At 50.2% G+C, this 20831-nt stretch overlaps 1 protein-coding gene across 1 annotated transcript in view; it reads right to left on the reverse strand.

The window, feature by feature from the left end:
• CFAP57 (cilia and flagella associated protein 57) overlaps positions 1-20831 on the reverse strand; it is a gene marked incomplete at both ends in the record, with an annotated part of 70882 nt that overhangs the window by 6416 nt on the left and 43635 nt on the right. The window contains 6 exons of the mRNA XM_080800498.1: positions 3371-3503; positions 10838-10981; positions 11071-11205; positions 12489-12605; positions 17587-17730; positions 20074-20232. Of these exons, the coding sequence (XP_080656624.1) occupies positions 3371-3503; positions 10838-10981; positions 11071-11205; positions 12489-12605; positions 17587-17730; positions 20074-20232 (832 nt within the window). The remainder of the gene's footprint in view (positions 1-3370; positions 3504-10837; positions 10982-11070; positions 11206-12488; positions 12606-17586; positions 17731-20073; positions 20233-20831) is intronic.

The following is a 20831-nucleotide window of genomic DNA, read 5'->3' on the forward strand; positions in this document are numbered from 1 at the left end:
TCATTCTTTTATATGTGGGTATAGTTTACCCAGCACCATTTGCTGAAAATATTGTCCTTTCCCCATTGAGTGATATTGGCACCTATGTTGAAAATCATTTGACAGTATATGTGAAGGTTTATTTCGGGGCTCTCTACCCAGTTCCATCGGTCTGTATGTCGGTCTTTATGCCAGTACCACACTGTTTTGATTATTATAGCTCTGCAATAAGTTTTGAAATCAGGAAGTGTGTGAAATTAGAATGTGACACCTCTAATTTTGTTCTTTTTTTCCAAGATTGTTTTGGCTATTTGGGATATCTTGAGATTCCATGTGAATTTTGGAATAGATTTTCTATTTCTGTAAAAAAAAATAATTGAATTGAGATTTTTGACAGGGATTGTACTGTTAGTACAAACATAAGATGTTTTTCCATTTATTGATGTCTTAATTTTTTTCAACAATGTTTTATTGTTTTCAATGTATACTTTTTTTGCTGGCATAGTTAAGTTTTTTTGTTCTTTTTGATTTATTATAAATGCAATTATTTTCTTAATTCCATTTTTGCTCATTGTTAGTGTATAAAAATGCAACTGATTTTCTGTTGATTTTGTATCCTGCAATTAGGATTTTTGATTTTTGCATGAAACCTCCCCCATGCTCTTTAGAAGTTTGTAGGATTTTTCCTTTGTTCTCTGGTCTTTGGGAATTTCATTCATGATCCATCTATTTTTAGCCATTGTATTGGCTACAACGTAGATTGAACAGCTTCTTAAAGACTTTCCCTTGTTTTTAGCCCCACCTTCACCCCTACCTCCTGATATATGTGCTTCAGCTAATTCCTGAACCTTGAGGAGGTTCTGTAATGTACATTAGGTTTCTTCTAGATTCTCCACTTCTGGCCTAGGAGTCTCTGAAGTCAGTTACCACTTATCTTTCCGTTTTCCAGCTTTCAATATTTTGTATCTCTTTCTTTGTTTTCTTTGATCTGATGGTTTATTTATGTCATTTTAGTAGGTTTCTAATTAGCCATCTTTATTTGGAAGTTCTAATTATATGGTTTTAATAATTGAAAAACATGCAGGTGTGTCTATTAGACCTGTTAGTTCATTGTTTTGTGAATGAAAACTTAATATAAATGCTGCTAAAATTAAAATAGTGGTTTGGGGATGGCAACCTGTCCTGTTCAGATAAAGAATTCTTTTTTTTTTTTTTTTGAGATTTATTTGTTTATTTTACAGGGCAGTGGGGGGCAGAGGGAGAAAATCTCAGGCTGAGCCTGGAGACCAACACAGGGCTCTATCTCATGACTCTGAGATCATGATCTGAGCTGAATCAAGAGTTGGTTGCTTCACTGACTGAGCTACCCAGGCACCCCCAGATAAAAACTTTTTAAAAAACCAACTGAATTGGTCAATCTTACACCACTTGAGGATATATATTTTGAGCTAACTTGTCTTGGTGGCCCCATGTTCAAAATTAGAAGTCAGACTTAGGTTCTTCATGATCAAAGCAGATAGTTGGAATATCTGTCAACTGCTACAAATGAAATCTTCCTTGAGTAAAACTATAGCACACAAATGATCCGATGTCAGGTTTGTTTTAAAATAATCCATATTGATGGGAGAGGAAATAACTGGGGCTATGGATACTGATGAGGCAAGAGTGACAGGAACTGATACTCGTTGAAGTCAGGGAATAGATTCATGGGAACTCATTAGACTTTTCTTCCCTTTTTTAAATATGCCTGAGTGTTTCAACAATAGCAATAAGAAGAACTTGGCTATATCATACAGTATCCTGAGGAGGTCTCAGCTGATTATTTGCTAGGACACTTGGGCATATTTGAAACATTTTTTAAAGGGAGGTTTTGTGGTTGTTCACAGGCACATCTACACTTCCCCTGCATCTCCAAGAAGTCAGGTATCTCAATCTTTCTAACACTCACTGTGCTCTTTTAAAAATTTTTTTATTTTGTTTTTTTTTAAGATTTTATTTATTTATTTGACAGACACGTCACAAGCAGGCAGAGAGAGTGGGGGAAGCAGGCTCCCTGCTGAGCAGAGAGCCTGATGTGGGGCTCAATCCCAGGACCCTGAGACCATGACCTGAGCCAAAGGCAGGGGCTTAACCCACTGAGCCACCCAGGCATCCCACATACTGTGCTTTTGTGTCAGTTCTTTAGACCTAATGTTGTCACTACTTAGAGTTCCCTCTTGCATCAACTCCTTGACTCTAATGAAAAGGGTACAATTATACATATAATTGTATTGTGTTGTCACAATTATATGTATAATTTTGTAATAGTTTAAGAGTCCCAACAAATTACAGAGACTTCCTGTGTATACTTCAGTCACCTTCTCCCAATGATAACCTCTTAAGTGACCATAGCACATGAGACAACTGATACTGGAAAGACTCAATCCACAGCCAATGGCAGGTTTCCATTCATCGAGGCTTCTAAGCTCTATTCCTGAAAGTAAACCACCAGAAAACAATATACTCAAACCACACTGACTCAATTTTCCATGGAAATGCCTTATACTCCCTATCTTTATTGACTGTCCAGATAAGAAATGGATACCTGAAGAGTGTTTTTTAATAGTCTGAAGACATACAATTAAAGGCTGTCCACTGTGTTATTTAACAGCCCTTTCATAAGGATCCATGTGTTAAGTTTCTGACAAAATTTAGAGCCAGGGAAAGGTTTGTTTCCCTAGGAAAAAAACCTCCAAACTTTCCTTTTGCCATAAATGAGGACTACGTAAACTATCGTGTTTCTCTGTTTCTCTTTTTGCCTTGGCTGTCAAAAATTCAGAGGAACTGTAGGATATAATTGCAGTAACTAACTCATTTACTATTTCAATGTCATTCTTTCCCCTTTCCATTTGAATATTTCTAATCTTTCTTTTTGTCTTTATTTTAATTGCACGGGTCTACAATCCCTTATCCTCAATCCTAAAGTGCCAAAAGCTCTAAAAATGTAAAGTATTTTAAAATTTATGAAGTTCAGTGTGAATATTCATGTCTCACTACAGAAATACAAATGTGTTTGATTTCAGGACCCTGCCTCAGACTCCTCTAGGGATGTTATGTAATATGCAGTATATAGTACGCTCTTTCTAAAATCGGAAAGATTCTGAATTCTAAAACTATAGCTAACGCCAAGGATTTTGGTCCCGCGCATGTTTGCATGTGGCAAGTGCCTCATAGGTCTTTTGGATAGCAGGTGTACAGCATGGAGAGGTTCCCAGAAGACCACGGGGTAGATGTGACCTGATGCAGGAAGAATCAGGAAAGGCAGCCTTGGAAGCCAAAGGGAGACCTCCTTATGGCTGCCATTGGTTCCTTGATCCCAGTGCTCATCCCCTTTGGCCACTGGTGATATTACCTGTCTCTGGAACATCTTGTGGTCGAAGTTTCTTGGTCAGTTTCAGAGCTGCTTCAAGGTCATAGACTTGGGAGCGGGTGAACTTGAGCTCCCTGCGGAGCTCATTAATTTCCTTGATCAGGGAGACATTTTCCTGTAGAAAAGAAGAGAGAATGAGTATGGACGGATGAGTGATCAGTGGGCACAGGGCCTGCCTAGGGCTGAGGGCGTGTGAAACAGACAGGATTGGGCCTGGACACAGATTCCTCTACTGGGTACGAGTCCTTATCCTAGCTCATGGATCAGCCTCTTGAGGCACCAGCTGATTTGCCTTCCGGTGGACTCTGGCAACATAAGGTACAGATAGAGTGTACCAGTCCCAAGCATCCAGACCCTTTCCAGCATCAACAACAATGCTTTTCTAAGCACTCCTTATGAACTGAATGTGTTATGTACTACAATAATCCTATGAGGAAATTCTATTTTAATCACAATTTTATAGTAGAGGAAACTGAGGCACAGAGAGGTTATGTCACTTGTCCAGATTACATAATCAGCAAGTGGCAGAATGACTCTGACAGTCTGGCTCCAGAGCTCTGAGCTCTTAAGTACTGTGCTATATTTTATTCACTTTGCCCCATTTATTTGTTGAACCTACCTTTATATGGTATCTGGTATGGCCCTGGGATACAGACAGAAATGAGAAATGGTTTCTGCCCTCAGCAGCATATTGTTTAGTGAGGAGCACAGAAAATAAATGAATAATGAACATTTGCTATACCCATTGACAGTTCACTTCTCTTGTTTGTGTTTGACAAATACCCATCCTTCCATCCATCCATCCATCCATCCATCCATCCGATACTTACTTGAGTACTTACTATGGACCAGGCACTGTGCTAATCCTGAGGAATATAGAAAGTAAGACCTGGCCTCTGTCCTTGAATAGGTGAAGTTTTAGTGGGGGATCTGGGTGTATCTGAGCGTGGTGGTCACCTTGCTGTCATGGAGGGGTGGGGCACAAAGGAAAGGCACTTAGCCCTGCCTGAATGACCAGGGTGGATTCCTAGGAACTGATCCCTGGGCTGAGGCTGCAAGGAGTTACAAAGGAAAGGGAAAAAGGGGTGGGGGGTCACACACAACTGGAACAGCGAGAGAAAGACACAGAATTAAGACATGGCTGGTGTGAGCAGAACTTGCAGCTGTTCTATATTGCCGGACACAAAGTGCAGGGGAGGCCCATGGTGGGGGCTCTGCACCTGGAACCAAGCAGTCACTTCTGTCTTCCCTTCCCACACCTCAAATCTCTGCTTTCCTTCTCACACTCAGCCTGAGGGCACTGAGGGTGGCTCCGTGGAGGTGTCCCTGTCACCATGGGTCCAGAGAGGGACTGGTTAGCATATTCTGTGCTTGGCTTGTCCCCAGCACTGCTTCTCATGTGACAGTACAAAGGAATCACCTAAGGATCCTGTTCAATGTGGCTTCTGACTCCGTCAGCCTGGGGCTGGTCCTGGGATTCTGCATTTTGAACTGGCTCCTAAGAGATGCTGCCGCCAGCCTGAGGGCCAGACCTTCCATGGGGAGCAAAGTCCTCGAGGGTCAGAGTACCAAAAAAAGGGCAAATGCAGGCTGAATCCCCATAAAACAGACCTGTGCCAGGGACTACCACCACTCGGGACACTTCCCATAGTGGGAAGCATGGAGTCGGCCCAGAGAACAGGGTGACCCCAAGCACTATAGTCCATGAGACATGACAACCACTTCTCTGTTGGGAGGATATGCCCACAGAGCCCAAGCACCTGGAGACATCCTGACATGTTCTTTCCCTCCAGAGCCTCTTTATCTGAGCCTGTCAGATATACTTTCAGGTTTTTAGTATATCACTTAATATCAGCATTCATTAAAAAAATTCTCTTGGACGCCATGCCCAATTGCTGATCCCTTGTTTTCAGGCTGGGCTTTGTGCTTTTTTCCCTCCAAAGTCAGCAGATTTCTCTGGCTGATCTTTTACTCTTTTAAGCAACCCAGGCCTTAGTGATGAATCTCCCACATTTCCTTTCCAGATGCTCTCCAACTAAACTCGCTGCCAGTTTCCTCCCCTGGAACCTCTCCACTGCTGACTTTCTATTGTGATGTGCTCAATTAAATATGTATGTATTTGGTTCTAAGACCTTGGACTCTGCCTTGTGTGTAAGAGGCGCTCAATAAATATTTGTGGGATGGGTAGCAAATGAATAACGAATGCAGTAGATATCAAGCTGAAGTCGAGATTCTTCCTAACAAGGAAATTAAAAACTAGGGGGTAAAGGTTGGACCGGGGAGACCAGACAGAAGAGAGGTTTAGGGGAGATTCAGGGAACTGGGGCAAACCTGCTCTGGCTCAGGGGCTCGTTCCACTCCCCTCTTCATGGGCGTCACTTAGCATCCTTTCGCTTGCCTCCTTCAATAAAGTAACAATAACCAGAATGAAGATTAGAGACAGCTGAAGGTACCATCTGGCCTGCCTTCTCCAGCTGTATCTTAAGGTACTCCTTGCTCATCTCCGTCCTTTCTGTCACTAAGTCCTATCAATTTTGTGCCTCCCCTGGATCTTGTGTTCACCTTCCTCCTGTGATTCGTAGCCAGCTCTCAGCCTCTCTCCGCTCTACTACCGTGATGACTCCAGGCGGAGTACTTGCCCTAGTGTCTCCCCATCCCCCCACCCTCAAAAACCATGCTACCATGGTTGGGACTTCTGGCTCCCGGTACTTTCTGATGCGATTGCCTGTTTCTAACCCCACTGCCTGCTTCGGACACCTCCATGACACCTGCCACCTAAATGGGCCTCCAGATGTGACCCAGTCCCTATTAGAGTGTGATCAAGACCCATGACTTGGGACGCCTGGGTGGCTCAGTTGGTTGAGTGGCTGCCTTCGGCTCGGGTCGTGATCCCAGCGTCCTGGGATCGGGTCCCACATCGGGCTCCTTGCTCAGCGGGGAGCCTGCTTCTCCCTCTGCCTCTGCCTGCCTCTCTGTCTGCCTGTGCTCACTCTCTCTGGCAAATAAATAAATAAAATCTTTGAAAAGAAAAGAAAATATTTCCATAAAGACCCATGACTTGATGCGACCCAGTTCCTGGTTCTGTTTATTCATTTGTTCATTCATTCATTCATTCACTTACTCATGCATAAAAATCACCTAAGAACAAGTTCCTGGAAGCCTGCTGTGCACTGGTCATTGTGGCGACCACGGGAGGTCCAGCTTGGGTCCAGTGCTTAGAGATGCCATGGGAGTCTGAAGAGGGGCACTCACCCAGTGTGAGAAAGGCTCTCTGGGGAGGTGGGGGGCAGGGAAGAGTGTTTCAGGCTTGGAACCAAGGGGGTGAAGCAGGATTTGAGGCACTAAATGATGATGACGACAATAAGAGTAATCATAAATTCAGGCGCTGATTAGATCCCTGCAGCACATCAAACATTTTGTATAGAGTAACTCATTTAATCCCCACAACCACCTTATGACATAAGAAGTTATTATTAGACTCATTTCCATTTAAGCAAACTGAGGCCATGGGAGCACAGAGTGGTAGAGCTGGGATTTGAATCTAGCTGCATCGGCCTCTAGGACCATTGCCTCCCAGAGTCTACTTTCCACCCCTCACTGACGCCACCCCATTCTAACACCTCACATAGTATGTGGTTGGCCACGGAAGTCCCCTAAAAGTACAAGTTTGGCTCCTTAAACAGTTCGTTCTGGCGTGGTCTGTGTTCTCAGGAGTTCAGAGTCACACTGAGGTCAGCTGTATACGCTTTTGGGTAGCTGTGTGAGCTTAACATGTGGACGCGACAGGTTTGCTGAGTCTTCTGTTCTGGTCCCTCCTCAGTCAGCACCACCTTCAAAAGCCCCTCCAATCCTCCAGCTCCCCTCAACCCTCCCAGCTCCTCTGCTGCAGGAAAAAATGTGGCCTGGGGTCCATCAAGTGTCAGGTCTTTGGGTATGTATGACCTGCTGGGAGAATGCTAAAGTCCATTTCTATAGAAAACCTTCTAAACAAAAGGGCTATACTCAGCGGTCCAGGACTGCCTTTGGTGGAGGGGCGGGGACTGACCCAGACAGGGCCTTCAGCCCTGAAGGGAGAAGGAAGGGAATGCCTATAGCACCCCCTACCGGTCTTCCCTACGTTGACACCTTAAAGAATATGGCCGCGCAGGGCAGTGTGGGAAGTGCAGGCAGCAGGCCGGGAGCCCTCCGACCGTGGCGTCTCTCCAGAACCCACCACCGCTGGTGGGATCGCCGTCTGCCTAACTGCATGGACGAGGCATCTCTCTGCTCCTCTCTTAACCCTTCTCTCACATCCGACCTGACGTTTCATCATTTCTAAGCTGAATTGTATTTTGATGTCACAACTTAGCCCCTTCCAAGGACTTCTCCTCTCCCCTTAACAGGCAGCCATCTTCTCATGGGGGTTCCCGCCACCCGCCTTTCCCCCCCTGCCAACTGAGGTGATCGTTTCAACAGAAAACACCCCTCCCTGCTTCAACCTTGGGTGGCACCTGCTTCTAAGAGGAACATTATGCTTCTCGGTGTGGCCAGGAAAGCTCTGGCAAGGGACCCTAAGCTACTTGCTTTCCAGCGGGCTTTGTTCTCCTTGTCCCCGGAGTTCTGTGATGAAGGTCTCCTGGGCCCTCAAATACCCCAGACACCTCGCTCTTCTCTGCGGGCCCATTCCCAAGTGTTCTCTCTGCCCGGAAGGCTCTTCCTCCACTTGCTCCCTGACCACCTCTACTCCCCTTCAAGGCCCAGATCAAGGGCCTCTTCCGGGCCCTGAAGGCCGCCCCTCCGACAGGCCCATGGCACTGGATACACTGTCCTGAGCAGGGATTGTCAGTACCTGGTTTAAGTTTCCTACCAGGAACTGTGGAGTGTAGGCATGCTATCACATTCATCTCGGAATCTTCCACGGCCAGGCAAGGAGCTTGGCTTGCAAGAAGCCCTCAGAATTGTGTCCTGAATGAATAAATGTGTGTCCTAGTTGTTTGTATTCAAAGCGGCTCTTACCTTCCTCTCTGCAAGCATGCCAGAGAGCCAGTGCAGAGGCCCTGAGCTCCTGTCTCAACATGTAAATGAGACAGTGACCTCATTTTCTGGGGTTCTGCCCTGGCCTTCCTTGCTTTTTTGGACTTAAGTGCCAGGGCCTTGGCACCCAAGGACGCAGAGCAAGGCGGGGTGCCGGGGAGGGGGGGAGGGGGGAAGGGCTGGCCACCTGCTGGGGAGTCTGGGACATGTCTGGCCACACACACCCCCCATCACGTCCACAGTCCACAGGCAGCCCTGGTCCTTGCTGGGATGGCCTTCCAAGCTCTCCCATTGACTTCTGCCTTGGTTGCTGAGTAGGTCTTTCGGTGGGAGGACCAGAAGGGAGAGGGCATTTGGGAGCACCTGTCCTGTCCCAGCCAGGGTCTCGTGCTTTATGGTGGTTAATCGCATTCAGTTCCCACGGTAACTCGCTGTGGTGGCTACTTTCTTCCCCATCTTACATATAGAGAAAAAGTCCCCTGGAGAAGAGAAGGAATTTCCCCCAGTTCCCCCAGGAAGAGTGGCTGGGGCAGGATAACCCAGGTTTAGACAGACTCTCATTTCTGCTGCCCTGACACCTTGCCAGGTCCTAGCCTGTTCCCTCTCCTTCAGCTGAATAGCAAAGAAGGAAACCACTTTTATAACTGAAAACAGTGGCTTTAAAAGTTTTTCTTCCTTTTTCTCTCGCTTCCTTTCTTTTCTTCTTTTTCTTTCCCTCTCCCTCCCTCCTTTCCTTTCTTCCAAACCAAATCTGATACCTGAGCCTACTGTAAGCAAGGCGTCTCCCAGGTTAAGGGGTAGGGCCCCAGAACCCTGCCTCTCGGCCCAGCTCTGGCTCCCTGCTATTGTCTGAGGAAACATCTACGGATCCACTGAGTTCCACAGCACATAGATTTACAAAGCTGCTCAAGAAAGCACTGTTCCAGGGATTTCCCCTGGTTGACAGCTCCCTCTGCCAGCCATCAGGCAGGGGCAGGGCTGGGCAGGAGCCCTGCTTGTGTCTCCTTGCTCCCTCCACCCTCTCACCCTGCCCAGCAGACGTGGGCAGGAGCCCTCTGGGGTCCCAGGGAGCAAAAGAAGACCTGTGCCTGTCCTGAGTGGCCTCATGCTGATGCTTGTGCCGTCGGGCTAGCCTGTGGGCTTTCCGTTCCCTTTCCTTCGTCTCCTAGGACTGACATTTGCTTTAGCCAAATCTGCTTGGCATGGAGAGAGGCACCCCACCCCTGGAGGGCTCTTCAGGCCTGTGCACAGGTGAAGGCTCAGCAACGTCCCCAGCTGCCAACTGCTCCTATAATGGTCCGGGTCCCACTGCCCAGCCCACTGCATTCCAGAACCCAGTGGGGGCTCCGTGCCTGGGGGCCTTGAGATCTTAGCAGGGGCTCTGTGTCTCTGCTGCTGGTGCCTAAACAGTCCCACCCATGGAATGCACTCCTCTCTCTGGGCTTCGACCGCTTTGGTGGCCCAGGAGGAAGGCAGTGGTTTGATAGGGTGGGGTGCTTTGAGGCAGGGGCCCAGCTATTAGGATGGTGCGAGAGACCCGCCGCGCCTGGGTCTGGCCTGAATCGGGATGCGCTCTGCTCACCCAGGCAGGGACTGGCTGAGCTGGGAACTGGTTTGTTTCAACCCAACTGCAGTCCCTCCCCATCCTAGTATTTCAATTATGGCATTAAAGAAATATAAATATAAAAAGGTATGCGCCTTATAAATGTGATGTTCTCTTTTGATATTAAATCATGTTAATTGCCTCAGACGATACTGATACTCAGGCAGAAATCTGGCAGCAGAATCCTGCCTAGCAGTCCTGATAATGTGTGTAAGTGGAGGCGCGGCGGGAATGGGGTCAGCGCTTTCTGCACAGCCGGGTGAGGGATCCTGGGAGGTGGGTGTGGACAGCTCATTAAATCAGAGTAGGGCCAGCACTATCGTGGGTGTGGTTGGCTCTGGACCCGAGAGATAAGGGAAGGGACCTGAGGCACCAGAAAAGGCAGATGAAGCGGGTGGAGAAGGGGTGTGTGCTCAGAGGGAACCAGCTACCGGGGATCACGTGATTCAGGTAGCAGAATGAAAAGCAGCAAAACAAATTAAGGTGAAATAGGAGTGGGAAACCAGAGAAAAGAGCAGAGCGTGACTTGGGAGAGCTAAAATCCTATGGCTGGAGGACCAGAGTGGGGCTAGGAGACAGGGAGGCGGGACCCTGGAGGGCCTTGGATAAAGAAGGGCAGAAACAGGGAAGGATGCCTGTGGAGTAGGGCTGGGGGTGGAAAGGAATGGGCGCTGATGGGGCCAGGGTGGGCAAGGGAGCACCTAGAAAAACCTGGAGGGGGCTCTGGGCCTCGGCCTCAGCCAGGTCAAGCTTGGGGAAGGCAGAGGAGAGGAGTCAAAGAGAAAGCCGTGGAGAGAGCTAGTGGCCCCTGGCCATTTGATGAGCGGCCATACCTGCATGATGCGGACGTAATCTGTGCGGTGCAGCTCACTCTCCTTGACCACCTTCTTCTTGAGAGTGGCCAGGTTTCTCTCCAGGTGCTCCCGCTGACGGGCATACTCCTGCTGCAGGTCCGTGTTCAGCCCCGAGATCTCCACCTGGGGGGGGGGAGGGGCAGAAGGGCTTCTCAGGGAGGCAGGGTGGGGCCGGAGAGCAGGTGAGTGCGGGAAAGGGGAGCAGGGCTCACCATGTCCGCCCGCTGCACGTACTTCTCAAAGAGAGCTCGGACCTTCTCCTTCAGGAGCCGGGGTTCCTGGATGTACGCCACGCAGTTGTGAAGGTCTGTCTTAAACCTTCTGACCAGCGCCTCCAAGTCCCGCTCCTGCAACCATAGGCATGTACTTCCGGCACCCCCAGGGGCTCTCCAGGGGAAAGGCAGATGGCAGCAGGACAACGAGACACACCGCCTCTGGGGCTCATGGTTGGCTGCCAGGACACAGAGACCTAGCGGGGCCCACAGCCCAGAGGTGGAGAGAGGTACTAACACCCATGGGCACCTGCCCGAAGAGCTTCAGCTTTAAAAGTCCCCCCAGAAGATTCCTTCATTGGCTCTAGACTCCCTTCAGGACCACATGCCTTAAAAGATGAAAGGAAGCCCGAGTGGTCCCGCTACTCCTTTCTGAGCCAAGATGGATAGTATCGCTTCTCCCTTGCAGGTCTCTGGACCAGCGCTTCCCTGTCCCCTCTCTGAGTTCACCCAGGGAGCATCCTTCTGACGGGAGCGCTGTTGTGAGAGGGTAGCAAAAACATGACCAAACTGGGCAGATTGGTTGCATCTGCACCCTTGGGCCAGAGGCTCGCTCTTCCATCCTGCCTTCTCTGATACCCAGCCTCCCACTCCCCTGACCTGGAGGGTCTCTCCTGCCTCCTGTTCCTGTAGCCCTTTGTTCATCTATCATAACCTTTCACCTTGCATCAGGATTGCTATGCACACATCACAGATCACCTAGCCACCTGGTGGGATCTGCGTCCTTTCACGGTGGTGGCTCGCAGCTTCTATTCTGACCCAGTATAGAGTCAGTGCTTAATGTGGGGAATGGAAAAAGTCAGTGATGAACCAAACATGGGGGGCCCTGGGCTGGGGGATGGGGGTGCAGCCAAGTCCTGGCTCAGGAGCAGAAGACCTGGTTCCCAGTGCTGGCTCTGGGTACACTGCTTGGTTATGGGTGCCTTAACCTTCTAATCCCTCTGGCCTTATGTAATTACCTAAAGAGACCGGAATAAACAATTTCTGAAGCTCTCTTTGCTTCAGTATGTTTTTGTTTTGTTTGTGATAGTCAAAACCTTTTCCCACTGCCTACCGATGACCTCTCTGAGCATATTCCTTCCCAGGCCAAACAAGCCAATGCCGCAAGCGCCCTTATGATGCTTGGCTTCCCATCCCCTTGAGCACTTTACCCAAAGTCCTCCTAGTCTCAGATGGATGCAGTCACGTGCATTTGCATGGGCATGAAACCAGGCAGGGCTGTGAGCAAGGGGAGAGCGAGTTAAAATGGGAATGTATCTTAGCAATGGGCTGGCACTGTCTCTTGGAAGCCAGCTGCCCGCTGCAGACAGGTGCCAGATTCTAAAGCCCAGATCTGCCAGACTCCGAAATCCTCACACCTTCTGTCTCTCTCTGTGCATCTCCTGATCGGTGGCTCTTAGTTTCTGCCACAGTTCCGCGATGTTCAGCTCCAGCTGCGTGTTCTGCTTATGGAAACGCTCCAGTTCTGCTTCCATCTACAGAGAACAAGGGGGAAAAGTCAAGAATAAGAAAGGCTACCAGGGCATCTCTTTTCTAGCTCCCACCTATGTCCTCTGCAATGAAACCTTTCTTCTCCACTGCCCGCACCCCGACATTTTTGTTTTTTTTTTTTAGATAGAGAGAGAGACAGAGCAGGCACACACAGGACAGTGTTGGGGGGAGGGGAAGAGGGGGAGAGAGAGAGAGAGAGAGAGAGAGAATGAATCTCAAGTGGGCTCCATGCCTGGTGCAGAGCCTGATGAGGGACTGGATCCCAAGACCTTGAGATCAAGACCTTAGTTGAAATCTAGAGTCAGATGCTTAACTACCTGAACCACCCAGGCCCCCCAAAACCTTTCTTCTTAACTCCTTGCCATCCCCAAAGCCCCCGCCCCTTGGCGGATATATTGAGGCAGACCATGTATTTTTATAACCAGGCTCTGAATTTTTCTGTCTTCGTTTCCCCGTTCCTTCAGCCATGCTGATTACCTTCTTTTCTTGAATTCTCTATTGCTTGGTGGCTTTCAAATGCTGGAACCTGGAACCTGAGGCAGGGTTCTGCAGAGAAGCACTCTCCTTGCCTACTTTGTGAAATTGTGTGAGTGGATCCTGACCCTTTGGGGCCCCAAGCTATCAGAGTCGATCCCAAAGCAGAGAGTTGTAAGGGACCAGCAGGTAGGTATTCCCCAGTTGAAGGACCCTCCGCCTGTCATTCTGTTGAAAAGTACAACTGAGGAGAATGTCTCATCTTCGAATGAAAAGGAAGAAACCACTAATGAGCTTCTGCAAGATATTTTTTACTCATCACTGTGTTTGTATTAACCAGGGACATGAGAATAACAACTGGACCTTGTTTAGGATGAGACCAGGTGTATGCAAGCTCTCAGTTGATCTAATTTCTGCCAAAAGCAAAGGGGTGATGTTTGATTGATGTCCCAAATCTGGTGGACACCAGTATTCCTGTTAATAGAGAGGTTCGCTATTTTGGGGAGATGGGCTAGTTCACTGGGTCTTTTTTTTTTTTTTAATGGCTGGATGGAGTAGCTTGTCTAGTCTATCCCAGGCCCTTTGGTCAGATTTGAAAGCTCCTGACCATATTCTGGGGTACCAGGAAGCCTGAGTGAGCCACGTCCGTGTTCTGGACATGAAGGGGAAGCTTGTAGAACGTTCTCGTCGTGACTGGAAGCAGTCTGTATAGACAGAAGAGCCCTCTGACCCGGTGTCCGGAAGGAAGGCAGCACTCAGTAGACACGCGTCTGAATGAATGAGTGCATGGCAAACGTCCAAGGCAAAGGGGAGCTCCCGTGAGGGAGGAGAGGGGCACTTGAAGCAACCTGCCTTCTGGGAGAGGAGTGGAAAGATAAACGTGCAGGGTTGGCGGGGCTCTGCCAGTCCACCTGTGGAGGACACAGCTGGTGTGGGGTTGTGTGCAGCTCAAGAAAGGACGTGTCCACTGGAGAGCGCTGGCCAGTCATGCCAGGCCTGGGGAGACAGAACTGATGAAGAGGGAGTTTTCAAGAGGCTGCAGGTCTAGAGGGCTAGGAGGGCAGGTCCAGGGAGAAAGCACCCTCTGCATGAACAGGGAGGCTCAAACAGGTTTTGTGAGACAAATAGGTATGGGAGGTCAGAGTGGAGAAGGAGAACTCCAGGTAGAGAGGGAGGACCTGGGGCGTGCATCTCTGCAGGCTACAGGTGTTGGGGTGGGGGGTGGGGGTGAGGGGGCTGCAGGAGGGGTGCAGGTGAGGAGGGGGGATGGGGGCCGGAGAGGTCAGCTGAGCTGGGTCACATGGGCCCGATGCAGAAGTCCTACTGGAGAGAGCAAGACTGGAGCCAGGTGGACCAGTCTGGAGGCAACACGAGGGTGCCCAGACCAAGGGAACGGTGGCTGGAAAAGAGAACTGGGCTTCCCCAAGGTCATGTCGGTGTGCCTACAGCTGGCTGTGCCTCTTTCTCTATAGCCTTGAAGCCAACAACGACAGATTAGGTTAGAAAGGAAGTAATACAGGCAAAGCATCAAAACCTGCTGAGAACAGAAATAACCTATTTCATAGAGAAATTGTGAAATATGCTGAATTTGAATCGCTGGCTGGACAGCTAGGATACTAGCCAGTATGTGGGAACAAGCACCCTCTTCCTGGGGAGGAAATCCCATCTACTTTTCCATGTGTTACTCCTCACACTCAGTGATTCTCAGTTGGGGGGAGGGGGCAGGAAAGAGGCGTTTTACCACTTGGGGGACATCTGGCAACATTTGGAGACATTTTTGGTTGTCACATCTGGGGGTAGGGGAGGGTGGCCACTGGCATCTAGTAGATAGGCCCCAGGGATATTGCTAAGTGCCTTACAATGTGTGGGGCAGCTCCCCATAACAAAAGATTATCCCCATAACAAAAGATTATCCACCCTAAAACATGAAAATGCTGAGGTTTAGAAACCCCTACAGTAGCACTTGATGAGTGAACAAGAGTGTGAAGTACAACCACAAGGGTCTGGACACTCTCTCCCTAGGATCATCAAAGAGAAGCTGGAGAAGTCTCTGTGCCAGGAGAGACCCCCATCAAGGAAGTATTAGATTTTCATTCACAGAGGTCTCAGCTCCACAAACAAGCCTGAGTTGCTTACAGCTTCCTTCTTGTAGGAAGAGGAACTTCACGGGAGACACGCAGTGGATGGGCCCAAGAGGTCTGTGACCCCCCCAGAGGGAGGCCCCAAAATCAGAGTCCGCCCCCCCCCCCCAGGTGGAGGAATCGGGCCCAGACATCAGTCCTGGTGGCAGCTGGCACCAGGGGTCGGGGTAGGAGGGGCCCTGATGGTATCACAGGGTGTAGAGATACTCTGCTGGGAATCAATGCGTGGGTAGCCCAGTTACCAAAGGCAAAGTGAATAATCCTTCCAGTGAGCCGGGGTGGCAAGTAAGTGACCCCACTGTAAGTCTCCCCGAGAATGAGAAGGGGAAACGGGACAGTGATTTCGGGGGGCTGCAGTACGGTCACTTTCCAGGCAAGTGGGGCGTTCGCTCTTTTCCGGACTGCCAGGAGGCCCAGGTGAGGCAGCTCTGTGGTCAGCTAGGGACATCCTCCCCTTTCCCAGAGGCCAGGGAGAAAGTCACTGCCACGAGGACATACCCTCTCCGAACACTCTAGCCCTGGACTGATCCCACCACCCGACGTCTTCCCTGCAGACCCACCATAGCTCTTGGATCCAGTTCCACTGAGGCTATGGACAATCTGACACACTTGCATGCTTGCTCAGCACAATGCTCGAAAATGGGTGGGGAGCAGAACTGTCAGAGAGACTTTGGGCTGGCGCTGGAGAGGGGTAGCACCTGGATCACGCAGGGCCCCACTGGCGAGTATGGGTTCTATTCTAGGTGGAAGGGGACACCACTGGGGGTTTGCTGTGGCCTCTGTGTGGAGACCAGACTGGAGGCTGGAGTCAAGTCCAGATGAGAGACGACAGAGGCTTGGGCCCACGTGAGGCAGCAGAGAAGAAGGAGGCCTGGGTTGGAGCTGTCTTTGGTGACTGTTTGGAGACAGCAGTTAGGGGAAGGGAAGAATGGAGAAGAGTCTAGGCTTATACCTTAAGCACCTGGGGGGATTGTGGTACCATTTACTAAGAGGAAACAGGAGGAAGGCGAAGTCAGGAATTCAGGCTTTTTTTTTTTTTTTTAAAGATTTTATTTATTTAGTTGAGAGAGAGAGACACAGGGAGAGAGGGAACACAAGCATGGGGAGTGGGAAAGGGAGAAGCAGGCTTCCCACTGAGAAGGGAGCCTGATGTGGGGCTCCATCCCAGGACCCTGAGATCACCCGAGCCAAAGGCAGACACCTAACGACTGAACCACCCAGGCACCCCTCAGGGTCTTTTTTTTTTTTTTAAAGATTTATTTATTTAGGGGTGCCTGGGTGGCTCAGTGAGTTAAGTCTCTCTGCCTTCAGCTCAGGTCATGATCTCGGGGTCCTGGGACCAAGCCCTGCAGGCTCCCTGTTCAGCAGGGAGCCTGCTTCCTCCTTTCTCTCTCTGCCTGCCTACTTGTGATCTCTCTCTGTCTCTGTCAAATAAACAAAATCTTTAAGAAAAAAAAAGATTTATTTATTTATTTGGGGGGGGAGAGAAAGCGCGCGCGCACACACGAGTGGGGGAGGGGTAAGGGGGAGGGAGAGAGAGAGAAAGAGAGAGAGAAAAGAAAAGAATCCCCAGTAGATTCCCTGCTGAGCACAGAGCCTGCCCCTGAGATCATGACCCTGAGATCATGACCTCAGCCAAAATCAGGAATCAAGAGGTGGATGCTTAACCGACTGGGCCACCCAGGAGCCGCAGGAATTCGATTTGAGATCAACCGTGGACCCTACTGTCAGCTGCAATGTGTTTAAGAAGATGCTATGTCTGGGGCGGAGGGGCAGAAAGGGGACACTTGTCCCTCACTGGACTCTTGGGAGCCCTTGTCCTGTTGATCTTGCTTTTAATCTCTCCTCTCTACCTTCATCCTGTCTGCTTCCCAGAACACACACTCGCGGCTGCCACTCTCCTCTCAAGAGCCTTCATGACTTCCCGTTGCTCCTCAGACGAAGTCCAAACACAGCAGCGCACCCGCCCCCACCAACATTTCCTGATAGAAAAGATGTCGAAGGGGAGGGGTGCGCTTTCCCTGGCGACAGGCCGGTGGCTGAGTACGCACCGCCCCCTGGTGGCCGAAGGCCCCACAGAGCGAGCGCACTGCGGCTCCGGCAGGGCCCAGGCCCACCCCAGCCTCCGGCCACAAGCCAAATCCGAAAGCCTTTCACTTCTGCACCACTGACCTTCCAGCCGGGCCTTTTCTGGGGCTTCCCCTACAGTGTGGGGCCCACACCCTTGGGGAGGGGGCAGGGCTTGTGACGAGAGCTTTGTCCCCTTGCCCCCCGGCCAGTGTCAGGAAGAGTCGGGGAGGAGACAGTGGCCCACCGCCCAAGCGGCCAGAGTGTCCCAGATGGCTCTCACCTCCTGAATCTGTTCCTTCATCACCTTGATCTCATTCTCTCGCGGTTCTATTTGCTTCTTTAGCTCCTTGATTTTGTAGTCAAGTACAAACTTGAATTTCTCTAGTTCTTGGTTTTTCTTTTTCAGATCATAGATGCGCTTCTCCTGTGGGTGGGATGAGAGAGAAGCGAGAGAGAGAGCAGGAGAGAGAGAGAATATGGCACTTCCTTTAGGCAAAGGCCATCAGTCCTGTGCCCTGACTGAGGAGGCCACAGACCGCTCTCCCAGCCGGGGATACGAAGGCTGGCTTCTCTGCTAGGCTGCAGCCCTGACTCTGTGGCTTCTGTGCTAGGACTGCATTCATTCGTTCATTCATTCACTCATTCAAATACAGCTTGGAGAGGACTGTATTTTTCAGAATCTCTCGTCCCACATGCTCTTCTGTCTCCAATGGGACTGTACGCTTTTCTGTCAGGGGCTAAGATCTAATTCCGTTGTCTTGCATTTGGCTCAACCTATGGTTTGCTTGCAACCCAAAGAACACAGCTCGAGTGATGCTGTGTGGCTTCCCACCCTGGCTCAGAAAAGGCCAAGCAGCTCCCACCTGGTTCTCTGGGGACTTGTGCTCTGAGGGAGGTCATCTGCTCTGGAAAAAGTCCCACTACACCAAGCCCATCAGACTGAGGAGCACGATGGTACTCTGGTGGCCAGTCCCAGCTGAGCCCAGCCTCCAAGCGCCCCCCGGGCCAAGGTGCTGGACAGGTGCATGAAGAAGCCATGTTGGATACTGGTCTTCCAGCCCCCAGCTATTTGAGTCACCCCTGGTTGAGGCTCAGGAAGGTCCCTGCCACTGGGGACAAAGACAAGTCATTGTGTTGTAGCCTGTTCAAATGCCAGACCCACAGAACCGGAGAGTGTAATCAAACAGTGGCTGTTTGGCACCACCAGGTGTCGGGATAATTTGTTCCACAGCAATAGTAACTGCAAAGCAGATCTGTCTATCCATTGAACAGTTACTGAATGAGGACCTTGTGCTGAGATGTCAGAAATAGGACACCGTCCCTGTCCTTACGGGAGAAGGCACTGGCTGGGAAAGCAGATGTGTCAACAAGAGCAGCCCGGCCCTGTCATGGGTGTAAAAGAGGACGGCTCAGAAGGCGCAGTATATACAGAGGCCATCAAGAATAACCATGGTGCCGGAGGGGAGGCGGCGAGGGGACTGGGGGCGGGCCTGCTGGGTTAAAGGGGGTTCAGAAGGTGTCCAGGAGGCTAGAGTTGGTAAACTATGGTCCTTGGGTCAAGTCTGACCTGTTTCCAATAAAGTTTTATTGGAACGCGGCCAAGCCCACTCATTTATGTGTGGTCTGTGGCTGATTTTACAATACAGCGGCAGAATTGAGTAGTGTGACAGAGGCGACACAGTATGCAAAGATGAAATATTTACTACCTAGCCCTTTACAGAAAAATCCTGCTGCCCAAGCTGCAGGCAGTGGGGAGCTACGGCAGAATTTTAGGTGGCAGAGTGACACAGTTACAGAGGACGGTGGCAGGAGCCGGGGTAGGAGGTGGGAAGGAAGGCTGTTGAGCTGGATAGGAGACTGTTGCAATTCTAGGTCAGGAGGCCTTACCCTCTTTACTCCCCTTTGAGAATCTGAAGAGAGTTTTGGACCTTCCCTACCCCAAGGCCCAGACACATACACAAACACTCATGTGTAGAAATTTCATGCCGGCACCATCCCATTCCCCTTAACACACCCCCTGAGGGACTCCACTTCACAGGTGAGAAAACGAGGCTCAGAGACATTGCACAAGATCCTGTGGCCAGTAAATGACAAAACCTGTGCCGGAACCCAATTAACCAGGGCCGAAGCCCAGGGTCTCAACCACCAGAGAATTCTGCCTGCCTGAGGCAGGAATGGTGAGGGGGTGGGCAAGAGGGCCCACAGCCTGGATTTGCTGGGGAGGAGGAGCCAAAAGTTTGATAAGCCTCACAAAATGTGATGTGTCTGTCTTCTAAGTGTTTTGTAAGAAAGGCATCCTAAAAAGGGATATCAGCTTTTTGGGGCACCCAGTGGTTGTAGGCCAACCACAGGGAATGGGCAGCGGGGTGGGTGAGCTGCCCCCCATCCATGGGCACGATCACCCGAGGATGCCTGGAGCAGTAGAGAACAGGGGCCCTGCTGTCGGCTGACTTAAGTTCTTAGCCCAAGTCTGTTGCCTATAGACTATATGACCTTGGGCAAGATACCAACCGCCTGGAACTCAGTTTCCTGAGCTCTACAGTTGGGTCCCTCGTGGCCCCTGGGGTCGCTGGGAGAATAGTGTGTGCTGTGTTTACAGCAATCAGCCCAGTGCCAAGTGCACTACTGGTACTTTGCAGACCACTCATCCCCCATCAGGTTCCACAAACGTGTTTAAAGCATCCAGGGGCCCTCTCTCCTGAGCTCTGTCCTCATCCCCTGGGTCCATCCAGCTGGTGGTTAAGGGAGGACAGAGAGGAGCCTTCACCTTGTCTTGAATTGTCTCGTCTCTTTCCTGGATTTCCCGCTTGAGGCCCAGGATGTCCTTCTCCAGGGACTTGATGACCCCTTGTAGCTTCACTTGCTCCCCCTTCAGGACCTCAATGTCATTGGTTCTCTCCTCGATCTCCTTCTGTAGGCTGCTGAACTGCGGGTACAAGTGGCAACAACAGAGACCACCAAAGTCTTTGCACTCCCCTCTCTGCCTCCCAAATGCCTGTCTGCACACAGAGCTCCCCCTCACCAACGTGTGACCCGAACTCCCCACCCCCATGAGCTGAAAAACACGTCTAATGCTCAACATCCCTGGGCTTTTAGGAGTGAATTTTTGGAGATTTTGGACAGGTCAGGGATGTCTCGGGCCATACCATGCTACCGTACCGTAGCATTCTGTCTGGGAATATCCAGTCCTAGTCCCCTCTGCGAGGATGGACTGTTGGGGCAAGAAGCTCGGAGACCAGCTCCCCAGGTGGACCCAGAGTTTTCCATGACCACACCAACCTTGAAAGGTTGGGATCTGTGCCCCATCGAGGTCATAGATATTGTAATGGATGAGCCACCTTGGCCATGTCTAGGAAGGGAAGGCGACATTGTCCCTGGATTGATATGCCGTCGGATTTCTAACGGGAAAGAAAGTGAATTTGCTTTGAAGTTGGTTTCTCTAAGGCTAAACATTCTACAAGGATCTCTGAACTCTTTGCCCCGCCTTATAGACTAAGCATCAGTCCTTCTCCCACCCAGAGCTCC

The sequence above is a fragment of the Martes martes genome, assembly GCF_963455335.1.
Source record: "Martes martes genome assembly, chromosome: 4".
NCBI classification, from domain to species: Eukaryota; Metazoa; Chordata; class Mammalia; order Carnivora; family Mustelidae; genus Martes; species Martes martes.